This window comes from Clinocottus analis, unplaced genomic scaffold, assembly GCF_023055335.1.
Source record: "Clinocottus analis isolate CAN_PGR_092001 unplaced genomic scaffold, fCliAna1.0.p SCAF_16, whole genome shotgun sequence".
Lineage (NCBI taxonomy): Eukaryota > Metazoa > Chordata > Actinopteri > Perciformes > Cottidae > Clinocottus > Clinocottus analis.
In genome coordinates, this window is record NW_027175887.1 from 4,567,979 (window position 1) to 4,595,518 (window position 27,540).

At 50.9% G+C, this 27,540-nt stretch overlaps 1 protein-coding gene across 4 annotated transcripts in view; it reads right to left on the reverse strand.

Moving 5' to 3' along the window:
* tnrc18 (trinucleotide repeat containing 18) overlaps positions 1–27,540 on the reverse strand; it is a 42,578-nt gene that overhangs the window by 14,450 nt on the left and 588 nt on the right. For 2 of the 4 annotated variants that reach the window (XM_068579596.1, XM_068579598.1), the window contains exons 2-17: positions 25,861–26,210; positions 14,931–15,071; positions 11,923–12,027; positions 9,719–11,554; positions 7,341–7,428; positions 6,990–7,219; positions 5,838–5,984; positions 5,145–5,329; positions 4,081–4,477; positions 2,846–3,817; positions 2,579–2,724; positions 2,349–2,482; positions 2,108–2,215; positions 1,807–1,987; positions 1,397–1,709; positions 777–1,001 (exon numbers count right to left, since the gene is read on the reverse strand). In XM_068579596.1, coding sequence (XP_068435697.1) covers positions 777–1,001; positions 1,397–1,709; positions 1,807–1,987; positions 2,108–2,215; positions 2,349–2,482; positions 2,579–2,724; positions 2,846–3,817; positions 4,081–4,477; positions 5,145–5,329; positions 5,838–5,984; positions 6,990–7,219; positions 7,341–7,428; positions 9,719–11,554; positions 11,923–12,027; positions 14,931–15,071; positions 25,861–26,068 — 5,416 coding nt within the window. In that variant the 5' untranslated portion in view covers positions 26,069–26,210. Of the gene's footprint in view, positions 1–776; positions 1,002–1,396; positions 1,710–1,806; positions 1,988–2,107; positions 2,216–2,348; positions 2,483–2,578; positions 2,725–2,845; positions 3,818–4,080; positions 4,478–5,144; positions 5,330–5,837; positions 5,985–6,989; positions 7,220–7,340; positions 7,429–9,718; positions 11,555–11,922; positions 12,028–14,930; positions 15,072–25,860; positions 26,211–26,675; positions 27,047–27,540 lie in introns of those variants that run through there. The other 2 variants (XM_068579597.1, XM_068579600.1) reach the window with 2 other exon arrangements.

Genomic DNA, 27,540 nt, shown 5'->3' on the forward strand with positions numbered 1-27,540 from the left:
TTGGTGCCGTCAAGACGTTTGGAGTGAGTCGTGATGCATTTATTTCCCCCACAACACTAGACCACATCAGCTGTACACGATGAGTAAATTTCCAAAGATCCAACTATTTCTTTGCTTTACAACCGTTTAAACTGACCAGGAAACAAACGTCTTATCCGTCCTATCAGAATCGGCTTTGTGTGCTCTGAACTGATCTTCTACGCATGATATATATATATATAATCATATATATACATACATGTTAGATGATTCCCCAAATGTAAAGCATAGAGAACAGTGTTTTTCCAACCTTTGCCAGAAGGTCAAACGGGATATTTGAGGAACAGAGCAGTCTAAAGGATGTGTGCGGTGCAGCTGGACAGACTGACAGACGGACAGACAGATGAAGCAGACACAAGGACCACAGCGCTTTGCTTTCTGTGCCAATCAAATCAACACCTTTAATAAAGCTTATAGGTACCAAACTGCAATACAACTTTATGAAAGAATCTCACAATTCACACAATTTTTCAATGTACAAATGCTACAAAAAACGGTTCGCAATCCAGGCAATACAAAAAAAAAAAAAAAAAAACACCATAGAAATAGATTTTTGTTTGTTAAAAAGGCAACTTCATAGAGAAGCCAGCAGCAAAGAGAGGTAGGGATCGTCGAGCTGAAGCACAGTCTGACAACAGCTGTCGCAGTGAAACGCAAACAAAGACACAAGCTGTGACGAGGCTCAAAGACACATTTCTGTGGGACTCTACGGCGAGCTGTAAGATTTGGTCAGTAACCTTGGTCGAAGGAGTCGTCAGAGGAGCTGAGGCCCGCTTCCTCCAGCAGCAGCGATAAGTGCTTGTGTTTCTTCTTCTGAGCCTTCTGGCCGGACGGCGGGGAGGTCGGGGAGGTCGGCGACGCCGGCGATCGCCTCTTCCTGGCCGGGTTGCCGTGAGAGCGCGGCGTCCCTGAGAGAGGGGGCCAGCCCCCTCGAGCAGAACTGTGCTCCTCTGAGTCTGAGTCTGGTGCAGAGAGAGGACGGTTAATGATTCATGACGTGAAAGAGTCAGACACCAAGGCCACTTCCCAGCACCATCGGGACTCTGCAATCGTCAATCTAAACCTGGATCTGTATCAGAATATTCTAAATCCTGGACTCGGCTACGGTCAGACCCACTAGATGACCTGATATTCTACCTTTAAAACCAGGTCACTCAAGGAATATTCTCCATACGACAAGATGTGTACGGTAGAATACTTTTACCGTGGAACGAACCAATAAATCGGTTTTAAACGGACGAGTGTGGCGTGATCGAACCGACGTGAAACTGTGTTTTGATGGTGAAACATCACTTGGACCAACCGGTTCCTCTCTAGCGGCTTGACTCGTACGAAGCCGCTGGGTTCAGGTACTCACTGTTGGAGCAGCTGCTGAGCTCTGATCTCATTGGCGAGAACAAAGCGGCGCTCTTCTGACCTTTCGCCCTCCGGACGGTCTCCGAAGCGGAGGCCTTGGCGTCCATCTTGCGATTCTCTGCTTTGACGGACGGGTGGATGCCGCGCTCCTTCATCCGACCCTCCGCAGACTTGCCCTTCGGCTTGTCCGACTTGGGGTTGGAGAGCTTTCGAGGTGCGCCGAGCGAGCCGAGCTGCGAGAGCGAGAGCGCTCTGTCGAGGTCCGACGCCAGCTGCTCCTGCTCACACACGTGGGCGCGCTTCACCTTCAACAACTGACAACACCACAAGGACCGCTTTGTTAAGCACTCGGTACACCGGCGTCACACTGAGAGCCTTAAAGCCTAAAACGTGCACCTGCAAGACGCCTACCTCCAGACCGTGACTGGTGGATGGCTCCTGATCATTCCAGCTCTTCTTCTTCTTCTTCTTGTTAGTCTTTACTACCCCACTTCCTGCCTCCATCTCCTCATCTTCTAGAGACACTCTGAACTTCTTCTTCTGTCCGTCGCCAGCTTCAGAGTCCTCAGAGTATTGCACCGCCCGACCCACCCTGCCACATTGGGATATTTGCACTGTTTTTGCACAACCAAAAACTAAACAAGGAAAACCAAAACACAAAAGAAAAAAAAAGAAAAATAGACAGCTGGATTAAGGTGGAGATTTCACTCACTTTCCAGGCCTGCTGTCCAGTTTGGGAGGTGTAGCCAAGTGTTTCCTCTTCCTGGGCCGCCCTCTGCCCCGCCTGGTCAGATTCCACCTCTCATCCTCCTGCCGCTCACTGACATGTACATAAAAATAGTTATAGGCGTGCGTTTTGTCTGGGCGCGGAGTCGTGGGAACACGTTTTTGTGCGTGCAGCCACAGCGGCGAGTGTGATCATTGTGGTGATTGCAGGAAGCGTGTGAGCTCACCGCTTGTCTCTGCGCCGCTGCAGCTTGCTCAGATCTCTCTGCTTCTCCTTGTACGTCCTCTGCAGCTCGGCCAGGTGGACGCGGTATTCCACTTCCACCGCGTCCAGCACGTCCAGAGACATTTTACCGAACAGCTGCAGAGAAAAGAGGGGAAACAAAAAAAAGGTGTCATGATTTTTCAAAGACTGTTTACCACCTCAGGGTGACCCGTGTGTGTGTCTCCAGGTTACCGGCTCTTCCTTCCTCTGCCTCCAGCTGTACTTCTTGTTGGGGTCCAGCGTTCTGGGCAGATCAATGTGGGACTGCTTCTCGATGGCCTCCAACAAAATCTGTCTGCTTGCCTTCAGGAGATAGTCCAGACCTTCCAATGTCATATCTGAATGCGACAGAGGATATAAAACAAAACAAAAAACATAACAAAGTTTTGTTGATGTTTATTCTAATGTATAATATCAACTCCTCTCCTATATTTCCTTCTCGCCCTCCTCCGCACTCACCTTGCTCCAGGCGAATGTGCTCCATCTCTCGCTGGGCCATTTGGCTAAGCAGGGCCATCCCCTCCAGCGCCACCATCTCCAGAGCCCCCGTGCTGCTGCAGTCCGAACCGATGGAAGAGATGCCGAGCCGCGGTAAGAGTGTCAGGGTGGGGAGGGTGTTGGGGCGGGCCTGGGCCATTTCACTGGCCGCCAGCAGAGCAAACATCCCAGCCATGGGGTCCTCGGGTCCGATGACCAGAGGGAGCGGCGAGTTGGAGGCTGGAGGAGGGTAAGCGGGAGTTTCTTTGACGCGTTCTGTTGGACTGGGAGTGTGCGAGTGGATTGCGTCTGGCTGCTCACGCTCACAGGCGGCGCTGGTGAATTGTTCCAGCGTCGGACACATCTGAGGCGAGCCCCGGCTGTCCAAATTTGCGGCGACGCGCGGCGGATATTGTTCTGGATCTCGGATGATCTCTGCTTCCAAGAGTGGAGGAGGCGGGGGATAAGCTGCCTGGCAGGAATAAGTCAACGCCTCCATTTTGATCGGCCCTCCTTCCTTCTCCTCCGGCCCGACTTCCTCCGGTCTCTCACTGAGGAGCCGTGGAGGGCTGGGGACAAGCAGAGGTAGCGGTTGAGACTGGGGCTTCGGGGCTTCCCCGTCGTCCTCCGGGTCCAGGCGAGCTAGCGCGGGGCTGCAGATGCGGCGAAGAGGACCCCGGTGTTCTGGCGTCATGTCGTGAGGCCGCTCCACATCGGGTTCCTGCTTGAGGAAAGAGCCCGTTTTGGACGACTCGAGTTTCTGCGGCTTGACGTCTGCGTCCAGCAGCCTTGAGAGGTGGGCTGAGGGCAAGAGGGCGGCGGAGGCGGGCGAGCGGGAGCGGTGGGGCGGGACAACTTCTGTGTTTGCCGCCATGGGAGCTGGGATGTGATAGGGGGGGAAAGGTGAGCCAAATGGGGCAGTGATGGACTGGTACGGGTAACCGTGAGGGTGATCTGTCATGAATGTGAAAGCAGAAATAAAAGTTAGGAGTCATAAATAGATGAAACATTCCTCCATAGTTTAAACTATCAGACGCACGGTCCATCTCATTCCTGCAGAATACAAGCGGTCTGAAGCCCAACGAGCCAACGAGACACTTCCCTGCAGAGGGCAATAATCGAGCTGAGAAACAACCTGTAACGACAACAAGTCTATCTCGCTTGCGGCCGAGCGGCCCGTGGCTCAATGTTCAGTCGTTAGATTCCTCCAGACTCACCGGAGTAGATGCCTTGAAAAGGAGCAGAGGCCGCCTTCTGTCCCTCTCTCTGCTCCCGCCGCCCCACCTCCAGTTTCGGCCGCCGCGGCGAGGACGGGGGTGGCGAGGCCGAGCGGGGCGACGGCGGGTGAGGCAGGGGCGTCGGCGGGTGGGACAACGCCCTCAGCCCGCCTTCCTCCGACTTGAGGGAGGTGACTGGCGAGGGCAGCGGCGGCAGAGGGGCGAGGGAGGAGGTAGACGGAGTCGGCGAGCGACAGAGAAGCGGGGGCTTGCGGGGGTGCGAGATGGGCGAGGGAGACGGGGACGATATGGAGGAGGGCCGAGGTTTGGGGTCGGCGCTCCGCTTGTCCGCCTTGTCTTCCATCTCCGGCCGGTGCTCGCTGGCCTTTAAGCGCTCCTGAAACACAGGGGGGGAGGACGTGTCACACGTTTGCTTCGGGGCATAAACATGAGCGAGCGGTTGCATTGTTTAGACTTCCTGGCCTGTCTTCTCCTGCAGCTGCAGGATGTGCCGTGTGATCCGTTTATCGAATGCGTTACACAACTTTACGATGACTATAAAATGTGTGGCAGGTGTGCATCAGCTTCCTTCTTTCCCAATGAAAAACATACTCGTGACCTAGTTTTTAAAGATTGAAGTGTTCAGTATGAAGCAGTGGGTTTGAGGGACACTGACAGGGAATGTAGGGAAGTCAGAGTATCGCATGGGATTAGTCGACGACAAGCAGAAGACAGAATATCCGCCCTGTACTTTATTTATTATAGTATTGCTGTAACTCTTCACCAGGTCGTAGAATGGGTTTATGAGAGTGTGCAATATCATTTGTCTCACTTCTAGCCCTCCATTCGTCTCCAGGATGTTTTTGTGTTTATTGTTGATGTGACGTGTGTTTGTGATGCCCATAAAAGTCTCCTGCGGCTACAGGGCCGCAGTGTTTTATGTCCGCGTCTGGGTACGTAGCTGGATATGTCCCATATACACGCACAGGTATGTAGATGGTTTTGAACATGGGGTTTGAATGATGTGCAGTTATTGATGCGTGCGCAGCGTGAAGTCCACTCACCACGAGCTGTGCGTTCCTCTGCAGCTCCAGGACCTGCGCCGTGTGCTGCTGGATCATGAGCAGCTCCTGTTGCCGGAGCATCTGCTGCTGGGAGAGGAGCTGGAGCTGGGCTGCATGCTGCAGCGAGCTGCCTGTACCGTACACCCCCGACCACACCGGGGCTCCACGCTCCAGTACATCACCTCCTGCGGGGCGATGGAGCAGGGCATGGGGAGGTAAGCTGTGTCAGTGGCGTCACATTGAAGATGAAGAATTGTAGCCGGTGTTGGACCATTACCTTTAGCCAACTATTTCAACAATGCATCCAATATCTTTAACGAAGCTATTGGATGAACAGATCCATTCACATAGAGACTCCTTGCACAAGTGTCCCTGGTCTCCGTTTAGACTTCCTATTAAGTTTGTTTTCTCTTTGCAGAAGAGGATAATCATGTTTCGAGCACGTCAAGACGGTCTCTCTCGTTTGTGCTGTAAAAGCAGCAGAAAGCAAAAACTACTGTGACACCGTCCACGATAACATATGGAGGCTGTCAATCTCGTTGGAGAGCTCATTTGTTTTCAGGAATTACCTGCACGAACATCTGTTTCAAAATGAACATGGCAATCATGTCTTCTTGCAAAAAATGCAATAAATAGTCATTTGATAATCAATAAAATATACACCCGCATGTACAGAGAGAAGGGCGTTCATACCGTAGTGTTGCAGGTGTTCAGTGGGGATGACTATTAGCTGTCCAGACTGTGGGTCCCTGGCAAACTGGTAGTGGGGGGGTATGGAGCCTTGCAGAGAGGGGGGGTATCTTGGGGGGAGGCTTTGGTGGAGTGAGGAAGGACCTAGGCCTGAATGGGAGGAAAAAGTAGAAATATGTTGGAAACTGAGAATAGGTGGGGACATTTTCACAGCTCAGCTAAGACTAACTTCAGCTCAGCATCATTACTCATCAGTATTTACCCACGTTGAAGCCATAGACACTTACATCAGTGAGTACACAACACATTTAGTGGCCTTTTGAGTGTTTTTTTGTTGCCGTGTCTAGACAGAAACCTTTGGGGAACTCCACATTTATGTTTGTGTTCCCGTATTTTCAGATAAAGTGCGTATAGTTGCGTTTAAACGCACACAAGTATGCAAGTGTGAGAGTTTGTGTGTATGTGTGTGTGTGTGTGGGTTTCAACACTGTTATTTCTGGAGCGTTGGAGAAGCAGGAATGTCCTGCAAAGATCAAGAATGTCCGTGGGCCTTGACCCCTGCAGGCCGCTGCTGGAAGAGCCTCCGGCCCGACCGAGAGACAGACGGAGCCGCCCTCTCCTGCTACGCCAATCACGAGAGGCTACACAGGCGCATGTAGAATTTTTATAAGCATGCCACGCTCTGGTGTTGAACTGGTTTAGACTCTTCAGTCTTAAGCACCAAGTTAGATAACGCTGTTGACAAGAGAGCCAGACATGAATGCTCTCTGAAAAGGGCAGGAGCTGCGGGTACGACCGCTTTGTGCGGCTCGTCCACATCGCTCAGTCGACCCGAGTGGAAACATAAAAGGGTCCGCTCACACCCCAAAAGCCAAGACGGATATTCAGATTATGAGACAACTAAAAAGCAGCAAGAATCAAAATGTTCGTCATTTAGCTTGAGAATGACTTGGAGATTAATTGTTTATAAAGAATCAGTGCCGATTCCTTCTTTGAAATCGTCTTCTTTTTTTTAAACTGAAATCACAAACCGTGCCTGACCTCAGCCTCGACACAAACGGTGTCACAAGGAACGACAGGGGGGATTTCGGGAACAACGAAACACGAGCTCGTCGCAGTCGGCGAGTGTCTCGAGTCACATGTCGGTCCACGTACTGTACGGGGAGCTGGACAGCCAGACTGGGGGGGCTCCAGGTCGGGGCATCCAGGGGTGAGAGGTCATCGCTGAGGGGTCGGGGGGCCATCGTCCCGCCCCTGCCAGGCCAGCCCCTCCGGTGACCATGAGGTTGGGGGTCATGAGGCTGGGGGTCATCATACTGGGCGTCAGGCCGCTGGACATCGGGCCAGGATGCATCTGAGTGAACTCCGACAGCTCCTTGGACTCTCTGGGCGGAAAACAAGACACTTTGTGTGAACATTTAGATTTTAATGAACAAAAAAGGCGTGCGATTGAAAACTAAGAGTGCATTGTTTGTTTTTTTGGGGCCACGGTCGACGTCTTTTTACCTGAGCACTTTCTCCTGCTCGCGCTCCAGCCGGCTGGCCAGCAGTCTGTCATCGTGGTGACGGCCGCGCTCCTCTCCTCGCTCCTCATCTGTAATGGGTTCGGGGCAGAGATAAAGATGTTTAGCGGCTGCATCGCTGAGGCTCCTTGAGCGCTTAAACCCTGATCCCACATGTAATGTGCATCAAAGAGACGAATGCAGACCGTGAAAGGAGATGGACAGGAGGGCCGAGGCAAGAGGAGGCAATAATGTGGCGAGGGGGGAAAGAGGAGCGAGAGGGTGACAGCACAGGAGCGGGGGAGACAAGGTGTGCTGGCTGCATAATGGTGACACGACACAGCGTGTCAAAACAAGAGAGTGGAAGCTAAAAATACAATGTTGGGCCAGTGTGTGCACACACACTGCACAAAGACACACACCCTGAGTGACAGCTCTCACTCCCGAGTGTCAGCCCTCATCAGTTAATAGTCTGGTGCCACAGGAGTCAACATACCAGTACTGTGTCACTACACTCGCAGCCCTAAACACACTGCGCTGCCTATGAAGGCTGACGGCAAAAAGACAGAGATGGAGAGTAAAAAAAAGAAAAGAAAAATGGAGAGCAGCCGCACTCAACCAAGCAGTCCAGAATAAACATGAGGGTCTCCTCCTCGCGCTCTCTGCCGTTAACCTCCTCCATCTCGTCCACGCTGACGGACGGTCCCCCGAGCAGCAGAGAGGCTTTTATACGAGTGAGCTGAACCCGTCAGTTCTGCTCTGAGTGTGTGTGTGAGTGTGTGAGTGTGTGTGTGAGTGTGAGTGTGTGTGTGTGTGGCCCGTAAAGGGACAAGGGACTTTAACAATCCCTGACATGCTCCGCGGGAAAGGTTTCAAGACTGTTACCAAGGTTACGGGGAGCCTGTCCCACATGCTATCCTCTCTGCATCAGTAAGCCAGCGATTAGCGCTGCACACCCCTCTCTCTCTCTCTCTCCCTCTCTCTCCCTCTCTCTGTCTCTCTCTCTCTCCCTCTCTCTCTCCCTCTATTTCTCACTCTGTTCACTTATTTACTCTCTCTCTGTCTCTGTCTCTCTCCATCTCTCTCCCTCTCTCTCCTTCTCTCTCCCCCTCTCCCCCTCTATTTCTCACTCTGTTCACTTATTTACTCCCTCTCTCTCTCTCTCTCTCTCTCTCTCTCTCTCTCTTCCCGTCTATCAACCTATTGATCTAAATCCATCTCTCCATTTCTTATCATTAGCCGTTCCCCCTTTCTTCTTCTCCTCCTCCTCCTCCCGCCCCCCCCACGCTTCCCTCCATCCATCCCTCCATCTAATTGTGGTTTCTGTGTGAATCGTCCTGTTTATTTAGAGCTCTTCTCAGACTGAGGGAGTGACGCTCTTAGACCAATCGCTCTGCTCAGGCAAGAAAACGAATAAACGCCCACAACAGGCATACGCGGCTCCTCATATACACTTGCGCACGCTGTCGCACACACACACACACACACACACACACACACACACACACACACACGCACACACACAAGAGTGCTCCATTGCTTAGCAACGCACCCATGGTCTTATTGTAATTCAAGGCTTGTTTGTAGCTTTTAGCAGCTCTCTGTAATGACATGTTTAATGCAGAGAGGGTGGTGGGAGAGGAGAGCGCTGAAGAAAAGAGTGGAGAAAGAGCAGGGGGCCCGAGGTGGGACGGGGAGGGAGCGCCGCCACAAAAGGCCTTCTCAGAGAGGAAGGAAGGGCGGGGAAGGAGAGAGGCATTCAAACGCACTGAAAAGAGCAAGAGACGGAGAGAACATGGAGCCGAGAGAGAAACAGAAACCAGGAGAAAGACAGCGAGATGGAGAGGGAGCACTGTCGCTGAATGACCTTGGCGTACAATAATAGAGCGCGCTGTACGGCAGGCATTGCTATGCACCACAGAGAGTCCAAAGACTCGCCAAAAAGGGAGCCTTTCACACTAAATGCAACCCATGACATAATTAGTGATTTGAGGAGGGCGAGGGGGTCGTTTTTCTACGATTCCAATCGTGGATGAAGAGCTCAAAGTCAAACAAGGGGGCTGAGGAAACATGACTCTGATCCAAAAGAAAATGAATCCTCCATTATTCATGGGGAGCAAAGTGAGGAATCATTTGCTCCTGGTTCATTTAACTAAGGGGATCTCTGCTCCCCGCAGTGCTCCTGCTGGGAGAGAGTTGACAGCAGAAGCAGGAAATACACTGGAAAAATAAATTTTCCAGTGTATTCCAGTGTGAAACTGCAGAAGTCATTCATGGCTCACTTCCTTTTGCGCCGCTATCTTTCACATGCAAGAAAGTTCTTTTAGCGGTAGACCAGTGACGAGGTGGTTTCCTACACAATGACACGAGAGACATGCTTACCTTTGATAGCGGTTTGCAGCAGGCCTCTCTGCGTGTCCGAGGGTCCGCTGGTCTGTTTGCTGCCGCTGCCGCTGTCTCTCTGCCGGGCCACGGCCACGGCGATGCCCACCGGAGGGTGGCGCACCTCCCCCTCCGCCTCCCGGCCGAACGAGCGGGCGCTGTCCGGCCGCTCCTGCTCTCGCTTCAGCTGGGGAGGCATCCTCAACGACCCCGGACCTCCGGACACCCGCTCCCTGTCTCTCTCTCGCTCTCTTTCCCCCCTGTCTCGCTCCCTCTCCCGCTCCCTTTCTTTCTCCCTCTCCCGCTCTCTTTCTTTCTCCCTCTCCCTTTCCGCGTCCATCCCGACGTTAGCCAGACCCCCGAAGGGCCCTCGGCCGTCCGCGGCGTGCCTGGCCGACCCCGGACCTTCCGCGGCAAAGTTCCCGCTGTATTTAATCAGACTCTGCATGGCTGACACCTCTGTGGGATCCGACCCGGCTCCGCCCGCTCGCTCTCCGGCCAGCGACCCCCCGGGTCGGTAGAGCGCCGATGGGTCCAGGTAGCGTCTCTGACCCCCCTCCTCCCCGGCACGCCCGTGTCCGTGTTGGGAGGGGTGTGTCTGGGGGGAGTGGCTGTGGGCGGAGTGTGTGTTGCTGGCGGGCCGGTGCGCTGTGTGAGGGGAATGGGACATTTGTGTGCGTTTGGGCTGGCCGTGGGGGGAGGAGTGCGTGTGTGCGTGTTGGGCTGCCAGCGCAGCCATGTGACTTGTGGCGTAGTTGGCCAACGGGCTGATGGCGTTCCACTTAGGCTCCGCCCCTGCCCGCTCGATGCCCAATCGGATCGAGTGTTTAGAGACGTCCCTGGTTTCTGGACTGAACCGTGATTGACTCGAGGGGTAAGACGCGTCCTGACCTCGTTTACCGATCGAACCGTTGGAACAGATGACAGAACCTTCCTCTCTTTGATTGCTTGAATCGCCGGATTGTGAGAGTCGAGGATGCTCCATCAGGCTCCTCTCAGGAAACCTGTAGCTCTCCCTCTCCCTGTTTCTCTCCCGTTCGCGCTCCCTGTCTCTGTCGCCCTCTCGCTCCCGCTCCCTCTCCCTCTCCCGGTGTTTGTTGTCGCGAGCCTGCGAGGCGATCTGGATGGGCCCAACGCGCTCGTCGTAAACCTCCACAGAAGGCACATATGTCGGCGCGCTGACCCGCTGCTCTCTCATGGACTCCCTGGGCGTGGAGGGGTGAGGCGGGCCAGCGCCGGAGGGCTGAAGCGCCGGAGGAAGGGCGTAGGAGACGTGGAGGTTGCCGGCCGCCGTGGCCACGGAGTCATTCCTCCGTTGCCTGTCCGAGTGGGAGTTTGAGTTATTAGAGTTCGCGTTAGAGTTATGGTTGTGGTGGGGCCGCAAGCCCCCCTCTTCCTCCCGACCCCCTCTGTCTGTTTCTGGTCCGTGAAACCTCCCACCCCCGCCTGAGGGGAAGGGGTGGCGTGGAGGTGACGGCCTGGATCTGGGCCGCACCGCGGAGGGCTGCGGGTGGGGCTTCTGCTCGTGGGGGTGGGGGTGAAAGGGCCAGCTCTCCCGGTCTCTCTCGGTGTCCCGGTCTCTTTCTTTCTCTCGGTCCCGGTCGCCGCTCCTCGCCCGGCGGTCCTCCTCGCTCCTCCCATCCTGCGTCAGGTCCACCACGCTGTGCGGCCTCTGCTCCTCTCTGGACCGCTCCCGCTCCACCCGATAGGGGCGGTCCCTAACCCCCGAGTCCCGGGACGTCCTCTGGGGCGGCGTGGAGCTGGAGGGGGCGGCCGGAGGGGCAGACGGAGGGTGGAGAGGCAACTGGCTCAAAGGGGCTGGCAGGTAAAAGCCCTCTAAAAAACACACAACGCAAGAAACATGAGCCTAGAAAAAGACAGACACACACTCCATGAACACCAACTGGTATGAACAGATGAAGATTAAGAGCCCAAAAAGCATCACGCGGGCCGAGGTCAGCAGGATAAATATTTAACGGAGTAGCGGTTGACCCGCAACCGTCATATCCAGGACAAACTCTACATGTTAGCGTGAAAACAAAACAGGAATGAAAGCAGCTTAAACGTGGCCCTTTCCTGGCTCTGATCCACGACAAACAACAAGTCTTCTCACCAAAAGGGGAAGCTTGACTTTACCGTCTACTCGTGCGTCGTCAGGATACGAGAGAGTCTGTGCACTAAATTTGCCGTCGACAGCGACTGACCTTTATGCGAGTCGTAGAGAGGGTGCTGGGAGAGCGAGGGAGGGTCCAGGTGCCCCAGGGACAGGTAGGGGCTGGAGTACAGGCTGCTGGGCAGCGGAGGGTAGCCTGAAGACACAAACACACAGACAACGTCGTTTATAGAAATACTGAGACGATGCAACAACTTCTATTCCTTGAAATTCTTACGAGGACCATTAGGAGCTACCGGACGACCCCCTGGAGATGTGACGCACGCGGTTTTAAAAGCCTCTCCCGCTGTTACGCAACAAACCGAACATTAGTGCTTCTAGAGCAGCGGAGCCGACTGTCAGCCATGTTGGAAACGTCCACAGAAATGCCAGACATGTTCGGATTTAGTTTCATGTATACTTTATTTATAGCCCTATATCTATCTATCTATCTATCTATATATATATATATATATATATATATATATGCCCAAATGATTCATTCAGAAAAAAATTGGAAAGGTTAATTGATAATGAAAATGATCTTTAATTGCACGCAAAAAGCCACCTGAATTGACTTAATTATGAATATGAACAATGGTTGACACGATGATTTAAATCCCGCCCTAATGAAAGGTTAGGACGGCAGTCTTGACTGAAACCGTTAGAGAGCGGTGTGGATTCGTACTTTCAGCTACGGCTCAGACTCGTCACCAGAGTTGAGGACTTTTAAATCATGTTCCACCTCGTGCCCGAACTCCCGGTTTTTAATGACAGGGTCACAGTCGACCCCGCGTCACCCGCAACAATTTGTGTTGTTGTTTCAGCTCGGGGTGGATGTTGAGCGAGATGTTCTGCCCGACAGCCAGCTGCTGCTCCCAGAGACCAGGTCTTAATATAGACAAAGCCTCGCGCCGGCTGCAGTGCTCTGGATTTCTGTGTAAGGACCGAGCTGCCTGCCACTCCGACGCTGGCTGGTGTCACCATGTGAAGGGGGAAAAAAAAGAAAGAAAGGACCGCCACCCAGAGAGGGTGAGACATTCCCTGTTCCCACACTCCGGCCACTCCAAGAAATATCAAAGACGCCGCCGCCGCTACCAGCATGAAGCGGCGGGGCAGCAGAAGTATAATCTGTCTGCTCTCCGTTCCAAGAGGCAGAAATGGAGACGCGGGAGGAGGCGTGTGGCAGGGGTGTCAGCGGTGAAGGGGGAAGGCACAGGGAGACGGAAATATAAGAAGAATGATGTGACGGGACTGCCGGCGAGCGGGACAAGTTTCCCCAACAGCTAACCTTGATCTCTTAACAGCTTTGATACCGAGCAGCTCCGGTGCATCCAGAGTCGGCCTCTCAGCTGCTGCCCTGAACCGTCTCCGGCTTTTAGTAACTTTAGCTGCTGTGAAAGCCAGCCACCAGGTACTAAGACTCTGGTAGGCCGTGAAAGACTCCGCTCTTATCAGAGCAAGTCGGTTCTGAGGCTTCATCAGCCAGCGGGAGGTTTTTAGCTTATTTAGCGTCTGAAACTTCAGCCTCAATTGAGGCTAAACTTTAAGACGAGCATCAAAAGGTCCATCCAGCCTTCATCCCCGCGTCTTCTGGCTGAGTATAAAGTCTGCCGGGGCGTGTCTGGGCATGGGCCTGAAAGTCAGAGCGGATGAACAGGCGATCGACTTTTTGAAAATGATTTTATTTCATCAGATTTTTTTATAGTCAAAAGCAGAATTAAAAAAAAAAAGAAAAAAGTCCTTTAAATTTTTGGTGTTATTAATGGTCGGCATTTTTTCTGCAACAGCCATATTTTGTCGTCTCCTTCTTTAAGGACGCCTCTGTTGAGGATGTGACATCGTTGGCGGCGGGGTCCGCCTCTCCCACGCTGGACTCAGTTTGAAGTCACAGCAGACGTGGGACGCATGTTATCGACCAGCAAAGGAATAGTGAAGCAAGTTGCCGTTTAGCTTAGCATAAAGACGACACTACAGCTAGCCTGGATCTGCGTGAAGGCAACCGGATACCCCAATCAGCACCTCTTGAGCTCACTGCTTCACACATTATATCCGGATTGTTTAATCAGCACAGAAGCTGAAGTGTAAAAACACAAATTTCCCTTTTTAAAGCGGGTTACGTGGCGAACTACTCTGGACTCTGAGCAGCTGCTGAAGAACCAGCTGAGGGGTCACAAAGTAATTGCCTGTAATCACAGAGCAGTCCTCCTTTGAACCGCCCCTGAATCAAAGACAGTGAGATAGAGACCTAACCTTCAATAACTAATCACACACACACTCTCTGATTTGCTGCGTTTGGGAAGCACCGGACACGATCCGTGTCACGCGGGCTGCGATCGGTTTTAAAAATGAACCCGAAATAGAATCAATTCGTCCTTCTCCCTTTACCAAAATGCACTGCGGGATACGTTCCCTCCTATCTGACCTTCTTCTCCAGCGAGATTTGATAAGGAGACACAGAAGGACAGCAGGGAACATAGATTCAATCACTTACTGAAACAAGTCTTAAGAAGAGCACAGAGACAAGAGGCGTCCACGGGGAGGCCCAGACACACAGCTTTAGACACACAAGGGTATTCTGCGTCTCTGTGTTCAGAGGCTCGGTCAGGAGGGACACGCAGGAGGAAAGTGGGACGGGAGAGCGACAGAGAGGGAGAGACAAAGTGCACGGCGGACAAAAATAAAGCAAAAAAAATAAAAATAAAAGGAACAAGAGACAGGAAGATGGATTACAGTAACGCATGACAGCAGAAAGTAAGAGACAGGTGGAGGACGGGAGGAAAGCGGGACGCATATAGGACGGAGCCAGGAGCGCCGCCGGCAGCCCGGAGACAGAAATGGAGCAGGAGCCCACTGGCGTGAGCAATGAGGAGCAGGAGAAGGAGCCTCCTGGGCTTTGGGCAGGAGTGCACTGCGAGAAATGTCGTGAAAAAATACCACAAGGCTCTTTTTTTGAGTCCGACAGCCGGACAGGAGAGAGAGAGGAAGAGAGAGGGAGAGAGAGAGAGAGAGAGACAAAGAGAGCGAGAGAGAGAGAAAATGTTTGCGCAGGCGATTTACCTTCATGAGCGTGCGACGCCCAGAGCTGGGCCATCTGCAGACCGCTGGGATTGGCCGATCTGTACGCGGGGTCAGAGGTCAAGGGGGCGTGGCCGGGGTAACCTGCCAGGAAGGGACTGGAGCCTGCCGGGAAGGCGTCGCCTGGAGGAGGAGAATGGAGACCGTCAGTCACCCTGGCAACCACAAGGACCGAACTGATGAATGGCAGCCGAGTCACACCGATTCCCACAATCGATGCGCGCTGATGCTTCCGTGCCGAAGCAGTCGGTTGTAATCCCATTATCGCCGAGCCAACATGCGCTCTGCGTCCACAGGACAGACCGCGGGACGGGGACGGGGACAGTCACTGTAACGGACGGCTGCAACCCACAGAGGTCACCGCGGAAGTGAGGAAGGTTTTACCGACAGTAAAAACTAATTTATTCAATTCTGAATTCTCCTGAAGACACAGACCGAGAGGAGAGAGCTCGGCACTCCGCTCATGATTTCCTCGATTAATGGTTTGGTCCACGGCGCGTCAAAAGAACTAGCGCAAGACGCCAATCACGACGTCCCAGAGCCCGAGTCGACGCACTCAATTTTCTCAAGTTGTCCGAAGATATTCATTTTGCGATGATGTATGACGAAGAGAGGCAGCGACTTTTGGAGGATTTTTCCTGCAAAACTGCTTCTGCTTGAAAAATGGAAAACTATTAATCGATTTTCAAGGTGGCTGCAGATTATGTTTCTGTCGACGGGCTGATTGATTGAGTTGTTGTTCCAGCTCTAATTGTTGGTCCGTGACTCAGTCACACAGCGTTCCCTTCGTCAACCTTCAGGGAGAAATTAAAACTTATACTTTCTACTGTGTAGCAGCAAGTCTGTTTAGAGGTTTTTGTTTTTCTTGTGAATCACAGATTAAACAAAAAAATCAGTTTGAATCAAAACGTTCATTCATTTCAGATTATGCAGAAACCTGGCTTCACTCCTTCTGCACACAGGGATGTGTGTACAGATGTGTCATCATGCACGTTGACGTCACACTTCACCATCAAAACCAGTTTCAAACCCTTTCCCATCTCTGCCTGATACGGTTATCGGTTGTTTTTGTTAGACTCCACCCCCCAGCGTGTGTGACCACTGGTGAACTTTGACCCTTTGAACCATCACTGCCTCCTCCAATCACAACCTCCTTAGAGCTGGAGAGGGTTTCATGTTAAGCAAAGGTCTCCCCCCCCCCGCACTGCCATTACCCTGATAAAACTAACCATGTGTGTAGGGGAAAGGGTGCTGTCTGTATATGGCCGAGGGGGAAGGGACTGTATGTGTGTGTGTGTGTGTGTGTGTGTGAGTGTGAGAGAGATTCTGTATTAGTCCCGTGGGAATCTGAGAGAGACATGCTGTGCTCACCGAGTTTCCCCTGCATCTAAATCAGTACATTAAAAACGCAGTCCGTCAGCGCCTGTGCACACAGTATTTTAAAATCAATAGCAAATGCAGCTTTCCAATTAATCACAAGAGGCGGCACACACACACACACACACACACACACACACAGAGCTCTATACAGCTCTGTGTGCGTAGCTTAAAAGGGGATCGCCCTAAAATACACATTCTTTCTCTCACCTGTAGCTCTGTTCAGAAACATAGATTATTGCGGCATCAGTTGTGTAGTTGTGGAGATATCGGCCGTTGAGGTGTCCTGCCTTCTCTACAATATAATGGGCCTGTGTGGCACTCTGTGTGTGGTGCTAAAAGCTCCCAAAAAATACAGAATAAACACATTTGAAAGACTCAACGGCCACGTCTCTTCCCAGAAATCCCGACCCGGTTCCTGAAGACAACCCACAGACGTCGTCGGGAGCAGTTTCATGTGAGGCGACATGTGCAAACACTTTCGCAGTGACTGCCCTTTGAGTCAGAGACCCTGCAGGAGCTGCAGACGCGCACGTGTGAAAATGGGCAGAAACACCACAGGCGTGCACATAAGAATACACACAATCACTGTGACTCTACAGACACACAAACACACAGTGAATACCCTTCATTCTCGGTACATTAACGCTTCTGGAAACTCACACTGAATGAGGTTTTACCTCCAAAAAGGAGACACTTTACTGCCTCTGTCGCCTAATAAGATGTATTATTCATCATAGGAGACGTTTTCACACACAGAAAGGGATTAAACTACTCGCTCTGGTTCTTCCAAACACGAACAGCATCCAGAGGAAAATCACACATCCACACATTTGGTGATTTATTACAACTGGCGCATTGAGAACATTTCTTATTGTCGACGAGTGTGGTTGCTGGTGACGAGTGGGCGTGGTTTAATACTACAGCAGCAAGCGCATTCAGCCACCACCTGGTGCGCAGTTTTAATCAGGATGTCAATCAATAATTTGGCTTTTCTCCATCAAGTCAAAATTCAAAACCAGAAGTGACGTCTGTCCCGCTCTGAAGATGCATTTTTGGATTAATGGCGGCGGTCGGCGCCAACCTCCTGCGTCTCTCGTACGGCTTCACCGCGTCACGCCGGCTGGATGCTCGTCGTGGGAGCAGCAGCTGGAGCGTTTTGCTTCACATCACCAACAACTTCGGCTCCGATGCAGCTGCAGCCGAGCGAAGAGGAGGCGGTTGCCAATGAGACAGAAACACAAACAGCAATACTGGATTCACGCGTTGTTTCCCGTCACTCCCACGACACGAGACGCCAATTTGGACGGGAAAATGAAAACTACTTTGAAGAGAGATAACTACAGAATGCAAACGTTACACACAATACAAGATATGAGAAAAAAGTCTCAAAGATATGCTAAATTTAAATTGAAAAATAGTCTTTATACAATTATGCTGGTAATGGAAAAACTATTAATTTATTTTTTTTAATCACTGCCATGCAGCTGAAGCTGCTGCGTAGCTCATGAAAAATACATTTTAGTGATACATTATTTTTACAGGATGACGTCAACATATTATATTAAACTGAACATAATATCTCCAGTTATTTTAAGTATTGTTATAGTTTGCGGTGCAACGGTGAAAAGGGATTTTTATTACGAGTGCAACGTGTGAGATGAGGCATCAGCTCAGACTTTTGCTATGTAATTCGATAATGTGAGTTAAAATACGACCAACATTAAACATGCTAGGAAACTCATTTTCACCGCCACCTTTCCATCACCTCCTCAAGTGTGTGTCACGGTACGTGCCGACAATGTTGCTTTAACAAATTATTCTTCCTTTTCTAATTGATACCTGGTGTGTGAGTGGAACAAAACCTCAATGAACACACTCACAACCACCGCCTGTCAAGGATGTGGAGGTCCTGCTGGGATGTCAGCCGCTCCAGATTCCTTCAGGCCACACACACACACACACACACACACACACACACACACGCACACACACACGCACACACACACACACACACGCGGATCAATCTCAGCATCACAGCCGCCTACAGGCCCTTTGTCCATGTGTTAGTGCAGTGAGTGCTACACACAGACACACACAGCTACATACAGTCCAGAGTTACTCTTCGTGCCAGGGATCAGAAAAAAAAAAAGACCCAAAAAAACAATCCCAAATTACATTTTTCCCCTTGCTGAACAGTTCAAGGGAAGAAGAGGGAGGGGTCGAACGAGGGAAAACATTTGCTCCCCTCGTTCCAGAAACAACATCCAAAGGGTAGCTGAGGGGGAAATGTTTCTTTAAATGTTTTAGAATTACTCTTTCATTACTTCAGCCCTTTCCTTCCTTCCTCCCTTACTCTCTCTCCATTCAAACCTCGATTCTCCCCCCCCCACACACACACACACACACACTCACTCCCACTTCATAAGAGTCAGTTGGCCATATTGGGAAAAGCAGTTTGCCAAGAAACGCGCTCCCTGCGACACCCAACACCTTCTCCAGCCTCCATTTTTCAGATCGTACGTCTCCATGTTGGAGAGCAGGCGGCCTGCAGGTGATCAATTCTGACAGAGCGGCAAATCTGGACGGGCTCAAACACACAGCCGCCCACGCGGTGGAAATAAATCAGGAGGATTCAAACTCCAACGCAGGAGTCTTGATCGCAAATCGATGCATTGAAACCAAACAGAATCCCGGGAAAAAAACTAAAATAATACTGGATGGTGTACAAAAGCCTTAGAAATGTGAAAGATAAGTCTTTGCCACAAACACAGACACACAAACGCACACTCACTCACTCTGTGAACCCATCTGTTATCCATCAGTGGTACTCAGAGCAGGGTTAGCTGGGGGGGAGGAGGGTATCTCTATTATTGATCTCTGGTTTTTATTCCCTGCAAGGAAAACATTCAAACTGTAAAAGTCTGCTGCAGCTAACTGGCTCAACGACACTGGTAACATGAATCCTGACAGGGAAGCAGAAAAAGAGGTCGCAGGATTTGCACACATGTCTAGCGTCACATATCTGTGTGTGTGCGTTAATTCTTTCAAAATGTCAACGTCTGGTTTTTCTGCCTTCTGCCTTGTTTGTCAGAGGGGGGTTCGTTCGGGAGCTCAAGCTGAACACAAACAGTTTCTCCGCCTCATTTAAAAATGTCTCTGTTCGAGTTACGACCCTTGAGCTCGACACACCACTTAGCGGTGTGTGTCAGTAGGCAATGTGGTTTCACTTTGCGCCATTGTTTGTTGACAAAGAACTGACAACAGGTTGGCAAAACAACAAAAACTGATCTGGTACAAACGTATGCCACTAACCTGATATCTAAGAGACAACTTCAAAAGCTGCTAAGAGGAACTGTGGGAAGACTTCACGGATCACAAAACGTGAACAAATGAAAGTGCTTTTTTTGTGACTCGTGATCCAATGTTGCAAATGTATTAACACAACGGTGCACAATCCGATGTCTTCATTAGTTTCTTGGAGTGAACGTACAAAACCAACGAAGCGGCGTCGTCGGCCCGGTTCACGCTCCGCCCCCTTTGTGTGCACTGATTTCACCGTTTCTGCTTGGTAAAAGCCATCCAACCAGTCAGCCGATTTTAGTGAACTCTACAGGAAACCGGGCTATTGTTCACTGGAGCACGAGTCAAGATGAAGAAAATCCTGAACCCAACCGCCCGGGAAACCGGTCCCTGGTTAAAAAACAGCCGCTATACTAATTATCCCTTCAAAGCACAGATGAACCGGAAACTATGTTAAGCCTTTCCTTGTGGTTACAGCACAAGTGTCACCAACAACATTGATAACAAAGGCTCCGTTCTTTGTCCCAGTGAGACACACCGGTGAGCCAACACGCACAACTCAAGAACACAAATGTAGCGCTCGCAAGTCGAACCAGAGCAGCAAAGAGTTCACCTGAACCAACAACAGACACACTTTGGGGTTGTTGGTCTTTTTCTTGCAAAGTTGTTCCAACAGTTGAATGGAAACACACCGTGTGTGTGTGTGTGTGTGTGTGTGTGTGTGTGTGTGTGTGTGTGTGTGTGTGTGTGTGTCAAGCTGTTGCACTCAGACATCTCCTGTGAAGACGGCAGGTGTTATGTTGACACACTCCTCGGTACCAGCAAATGGAAACAGGCGTGCGCGTGCACACACAAACGCACAATTATGCAGTGTTGCACACAGGCAGAATGGCATGCACAGTTGCAATGAAACGCACACAACCGAGAGCAAATGCCTTCTCCAGCCACACCAGCCTCTTGGGTTTGGTGGACTTTCATCATGAACTCAGGGACAAAACCTCCGAGGTGCTGACAGACAGGAAACAATCTGATTATTTCCTGAAGCACGGCATGAATGTTATCGGGACATTTCTCACGATGGATAAGATTACGATTAATCCAGATTGTCCCTGTGACATAAAAAAAAACAGAGCGGGCGTGCCATTCAGTCAATCGTTTTACCGTCTTCACCAACTGTCAGTGAATCTCAGCGACGTTTGAGAGCAGAAGGCGGCCGGGCGGTAAACGGCGGAGCGAGCGGGTCGTCTTTGAGGCGGAACCTGCTCAAGCACATACCGCGCCGGCTAATGCAACGCGCGCATGTCAAACCTGCTCCGTGCGCATCTTAACGTGTCACTACACAGTTTGAATCTTCACCACGTCTGCCGGGAGGAATATAATAAACCTTATGTAATGAGACGAGTAGAGACTCAACACGCAGACGGACAGAGCGCAGTGTGTGACCTTTGTGTGTGTGTGTGTGTGTGTGTGTGTGTGTGTGTGTGTGTGTGTGTGTGTGTGTGCGTGAAGGCTGTTGTTTGAGTTAAAGGGAGGGTTCTGGCAAAGTGAATGACTTCGCTAATGCTTCGGGTATTTCGACATGCCGCAGCACGCTCGTTTACTGACACACACACACACACACACACACGGGCCTATCATTCTTATATTTGACAGCTGTGTGTGTGCGTCATATGCGTGTGTGTGTGTGTCTCTCTCTCGTTTGTCTGCCTCCGACAGGTTTATTGTGGCAGGGCAACTGTGCCTTGTGCTTTCTCTTAAGGGGCCTGTTTTCTCTCCTGAAGGATTCAATTAATCTGAGAGGGGACGTGTCCGAGCCACATCTCTCTCGCACATGTGCGCGCACACGCACGCGCACACAAGGGTCTGTGTCTTGAATATATATATAAACACACACTCGGCGCATTAATTTTAACGTAAATGGACCCACTAACCAAGGGGCGTGGAAGACAAATTGGTATTGGCCAAGACAACCCAGCTCTGCCCCGCACGCTGCATGAGTTGCGCTCACACTAGCGCGCACGTGCGTGCGACGGAACGAGAGAACATCTGAAGGGCTACCACATTTATCTAACCGTGTATGAATGTGTTGTGGTCAGGATAAATCTCTTCCTTTCTCTCTGCACAGAGTCCCAGGGGGAAACCCCGGCTCTAACTGCACTAAGCACAATCACATGCTCCCATTCCCATCAAGACCTCAATCCTCTCATCTACACCGTGCCCCCTCTCACACACACACACACACACACAAAAACAACAACCTCAGCTCTTATCCCTTGAAAGCAAAACTCTGCTTTCCACCTTAGGGACTGTGCTCACTTAGTACTCCTTCTCCCATTTGTCTTCAGCTGTTTTCATCCTCATCTATTGACTTCCCTTCTCTGCACTCGCTGCAACACCTTCATTTGCTTCTACGTCGCCCTCCTATCTCCTGCTTCTCCCTGGTGAACACTGAAAATGTGTGAGTGTAAGAGAGAGAGAGAGAGAGAGAGAGAGAGAGAGAGAGAGAGAGAGAGAAAGAAATGAGGCGAAAAGTTGCTGGTTCAGGCGAGTTATCCCCTAAATTTGGCCGATGACTGACGGCGCCCTGAACGACATTTTTGCCTCATTAAACACACATTTGTTCCTCCGTACTCCAGAACGTGTAAGGTCATTCCATACGGCAGCCCGTTTCTACAAAACCGAGATTAAATCTAAATCCCGCCTGTGCACGCATGGCTACACGGTTTACTTTTCCAGTCCCAGTGCCGACACCTGGGCGCCGAGCCGATGCCTGGAATTAATTCATGAATTAATGGAATTAATTCATGAGCTGCGTCGGCGTCCTGTGCTTGATCGACATTGGACTGAACTTAAACGTTAGCTTTTCTAAACACTGTGAAACTAAATGCAACAATTAAATACGTACATGCAAATCTACTGAACTGTTAACCATTATTAAAATAAATCGGGCATCTGCGACTTCTGAATTCATCGAATGTCTTTGCCTCGATGCTTCTGGGGTGCTTGATCAACGGAAAGAGTTTTTTTTGCGTAAACAAGGAATTTAATATCTTGGCACAGTTTTCATCGGTTGCCTATCCGGCTTTCGGCCTGATATCCGTGTCAAATTGTCTTGTCCCTCATTTCCATCACTCTCAATGACCGGGGAAAAAGCTGCCGATAACAGGAAGTGACGCGTTTGCAGCAACATTGTGTGTTGCTGGTTCCAAAGAACAGAGTCTTCATAAGCGGATCAAACCCACGGGGAAACCATCTCACGTTGCCGTTTGATTGTCGAGTGATCTCCGGGCAAGTGGATCAAACGGAAAGCAATCTTCAATCTCCTCATCCGCACAACAACCAGGTGCAGAATCTGGAGTCACAATGAAATAATCTGCAACCTTTCACGTTGACAGTAGAGTGCAGGTCCTATACCTCTGAGCCAGAGGGAGGGAAGGGGCCAGATGGCCTCAATCTGGTGGTGGTGGTGGTGGGAGGAGGGTAGGGGGGGCTCCGGCAAACCTCCTCGAGACAGAGGACCATTTACAGCCATTTCACATCTATAAACAGTGACTCAGACCCCACCGTGTTTAGATAAAAGCCAGTGTGAATGAAGACGAACGCTGCTGGTATTTGCTGAAGGAAAAGAGCGTCTACACAGAGCGCACTAGCTCAAATGTGTCAACAAAGTCTTTGCAGGTTCACAATGCATTTTAAACCAAATGTTGAGCCCCCCCCCCCCCCCCCCCACACACACACACATCAACCTTGAGTTGTGGAAAAGAGGAGACACTCTACTCCGGTAAGTCAGGTGGAAATCCTCTTAAAAGTGAACTGAAACAGACAATAAGGGGAGGCTCCTGGGAAATAAGGGCGCGTTAGCAGCAATAAACAGTCAACCCTGCTGGCGAGAGGTCAGCCAAAGACAACGGAGCAAAACAAACGCACTGAATCCCACGAAACGCATGTAAACAGAGACAGAAGCAGGGTGACCTTGGCTCCTCGTGGATGCGCAGCCGGTTCCTTCAGCCCCGGAGTCACGCTGTTTATTGCAATTAAACAAGGGCATTATGGCCATTCGCGACGAGCGGGTAATTATCGCGTGACCGTGGGGCCGTGCGGTGTTATGACAAGCACGGGGCCCGGATCTCAAGCGGGCTCGGTTAATGGAAAGTGTGGGGGACTTTTGATATGGAGGGGCGCCATAAAGCTAAATGACCTGCGTCCTCCGGTGGCGTGTTTCAGTGGGCGGAGGCTGCGAGCGTGCGTAAGAGAGAGGAGAGCCAGGGGGGGGGGGGAGGGGGAGGTCAGTGTGTGGGCAGAATAAAATGTATCTCGCTTTAAAAAGGAGTGTTTAAACTGCCAATCTGGGATGGACCGGCGGTCGGGTCAATTCTACTTCACAACCCACCACCACCGTAGCTGCAAACCCAGCAAGCTTGCGCGCGCGCGCGCGCACACACACACACACACACACACACACACACACACACCATTTCCAACTTGTTTCAGAGCCTAGGTGGGAGGTGTCATCATCCCAACTGAAACACACGCTACAAAGACACACTTTACCCAGTAATGTAATGGCGTGGATCACAGCAAACACACACTTCACGATCATTTTAACCTGCAAATATTTCCGTATAATTCTGAAGCGGCATCAGTTCAACTCGCTGCATTGAGGTGCGCCCCGGCCCGTCTCTCTGCCACGGTGCACCCATCAATCATCCCGACGCTCCCCGCTGCGAGTTGATTTCATCTCTGACAGCCTCTCTCATGTGCGCGTGTGCAAGGTGAGTGGGTATGTGTGTGCGTGTGCGTGTGTGTGTGTGGGTATGTGTGTTCTGTCGGTGTGTCAAATTAACGTTTCATCGGAGCCCTGCCCTGGGAGCACCGCCTCGCTTTACTAGACCTCTGGTACCTCACACACTCCGGGTGACAAGAAGTGCATCCATTGAACCCACGCTCGCAAACGACGAGGAACGGGGACACGCACACAAAACAGGAATATTATTATCTCCTGGGTTTGCCTCTGAAAAGAAACCAGAGAAACTGTAATTGTATCCGTCGGCAGCGTCATGACTTCAGGGGGATGTAAGTAACTCAATGAGCATTTGTCAGACTTTCCATTTTCCATGCAAAAAAAGACACAGCCGACCTATCTTTCACCCACACACACCTCTGACTTTCCCTTTGACTGACCACAAAAAAACATACGCAAACACGCAGCGTTATCTTTTTTTTCTTTGCACGGTGTTATTTCCTGCCTACTATTAATAATAGCAGGAGCCGCTGTGCGGGCAGTGGACGTGAAGAGGAAATCACCGGCTCAGCAGGGAATAACATACATGATATGATCTACTGACTAAGGATAGACACACCCCCCCCTACATGATGTAAACAAAAACATGGAGGTTTGCTGGCCAAACACATCAAAACCATCCAGTTTGAACGCAACGTATGCTCATTAAAAAAGCACATACATACCCCCCCCCCCCCTGCCACATACACACACACACACTTGATCTCTTTCCCCTCACACAGACTCCCCGGTGTACTTAAAGCACCACCAAAGGATCTCCAACAGAAATGGTACGCACGCAGGTAAAAGCAGAATCAGCCATTTGCCAAATGTTCCATGAGAGTGGCTTTTACTCCAAATACAGAAGACTGAACCACAGCCATTTTTATTTACCTCTCACAAACACTCCAGACATTTCCCTTCAACATTGTAGATAGAGGTGGTCTGTCATCCCTCTGAGGTCACAATTTTGCCACCCACACACACACACACACACACGGTGTAACGGTCCACATGCAATCCAAGACCATTGCACCCTGACCTGCATACTGCTGCAACAACACCCACACCGCAGCCTGCACAGTCGGCCCCTGTGAGCCTTCAAACCGCCGCCGTGTTGTTGCACACAAGTCGTTTCTGCGCCTCGGCCATCGCAGCGGCTGAGCGCACTCGGCGCGATCCCAAGACTTTCACATCTGAAACTTGTCACAGCTCTATAACAGCCACACCTCCTTAAGAAACCCACGGCTGGGTACATTCTCCCCGACAGAAGAGCGTAGCGGCATCCAAGCGATTACCGCACATGATGCCACGGGCAAACGGCGCTCTCTCTCTTTTTTTTGCGCAGCGTTATTTCAAGTTAATATTTGATTATTTGAGGGTTTGTGCTTTTTGAGGGGGTGTGTGCGAGTCACGTTGCGGACTTCGCGCAGTCAAACGTCGTACACTTACTGTGGTGTGGATGTAGGTTAATGGCCGATGGCAGGAATTTTCCGGAGTGGAGAGGCGGCGGATGACTCGCGCCCAAGTGTCCGGGCGAGGGAGGGATCCTCCCGGCTGCGGCCGCGGCTCCGAGTCGGTGAGACTCCATTGCGAGCCCCGCCAACATCGGGGGTGGTACGTGGACGGATCGGGGAGGTCCAAAATCTCTGCCATCCATTATCCACAGTGGGGAAAGTTGTGAAAAGAAATAGTCCGTTCGGAAAGCCCCCCTATTCTGAAGGGGAAAAAGCCAAAGCTGGATATAATAATGTCTTTAGTTTTCCAGGCGATTCGGGCTCCCTTTCAGCCATCCTGCTGACCTATAAAAACACAAGAAAACACTCGCTTGACACACACACAATCCAAGAAAAAAGGCACACTGAACAAACTATTGAGAACTGTTAGTTTTGAGTATTTTTCTCCTCTTTCCAGCGAGCAGGCGGGTCAATGCGTGCGATGACGCAGTTTGGAAAACCACTTCAAAAAAACTGGACGCCGAACGCGCTGGTCGACACAGAAATACGGATGTAATCCTAACGGCGGGTCTCTGCGCGCAGCTTTAACTTAAATCCACAACAGTATGATCTAATGTAAAGGACGCGGACGAGCAGCGCGCTCCCCGCACCGCCTCACTGCTGCACACCGAGCAGGCAGCGCCGCTGCGGGGCTCCGCTCCTACCGGGAGAGGAGGCGGCCAGCTGCTCTGCAAACACCCAGCGACCACGCGATGGAAACCGCACACACACGTTTTTCATTTTTAAATTTAAAAACAGCCCCTATTTTACCTTTTTTTTCCCCGATTGCCCAGCTGTTCTCCTGAACCGTAAACCAGCAATAGCTGCGGTCGCCGCGTCGCCCTGTAAACCAATACACCATAAATACTGGAGGCGCATCAAATATAAATTTCAAACGGGTTAAAAATAAATAAGGTCGCAAAACGCCTGCATCATTAATCAGCGGGGTGAGCGGTGTTTTGTTGCCCCCCGCCCCGCGTATGCGCCGCTGAGTCCCGGGCTGCTTCGCGCGTGGACGCGGGTGCTGCCCGAGGAAAGAAAATCAAAACGCAGCCCGTAAACACTTTCGGTCCGCCGTCTAAAAAAATAAAATAAACTAATTCCTCGTTGCATGTCAGCCTCGTCGACCGTCTACCTTCTGGAGCTCAGTTTGAGCTCCTGGTGTTAGGATGCAATAATGCGATTCACGTGATAAATCCGCGGTTTATTCCGTTTAATCAGCGCTGACTCCAGCAAAATGCGTTTAAAACATAATAAAGCGTCGATTTGAATCGTTTTTGGCAAAACGGGTCATGAAGCACAATCTCCACAGACGTCTTGTATGAATATATTTATTTTTTAAAAATGAAAAAAATAGAATAAAAGTTACTTTAAGGGAGAACAACAAGCAGCATTTGTGACTTCATCCGAAGGCAACGAGGGGAGGAAGACGAGGACTCTCGTGGAGCCATATTTTAAACACATATTGCCGAAAAAAATAAACACTAGTGAAACTATGTGACTTAAATGCATTTTTAGTCGTTAAAAAAAAACAAAAAGGCGAAAGTCTCGTTAACCTTTCAAAGGCAAGCAAACACATCACAGCAGCGACTCGTGATATCCAGACGGGCGGGATCTGAAGAATGCTCGTTCATGG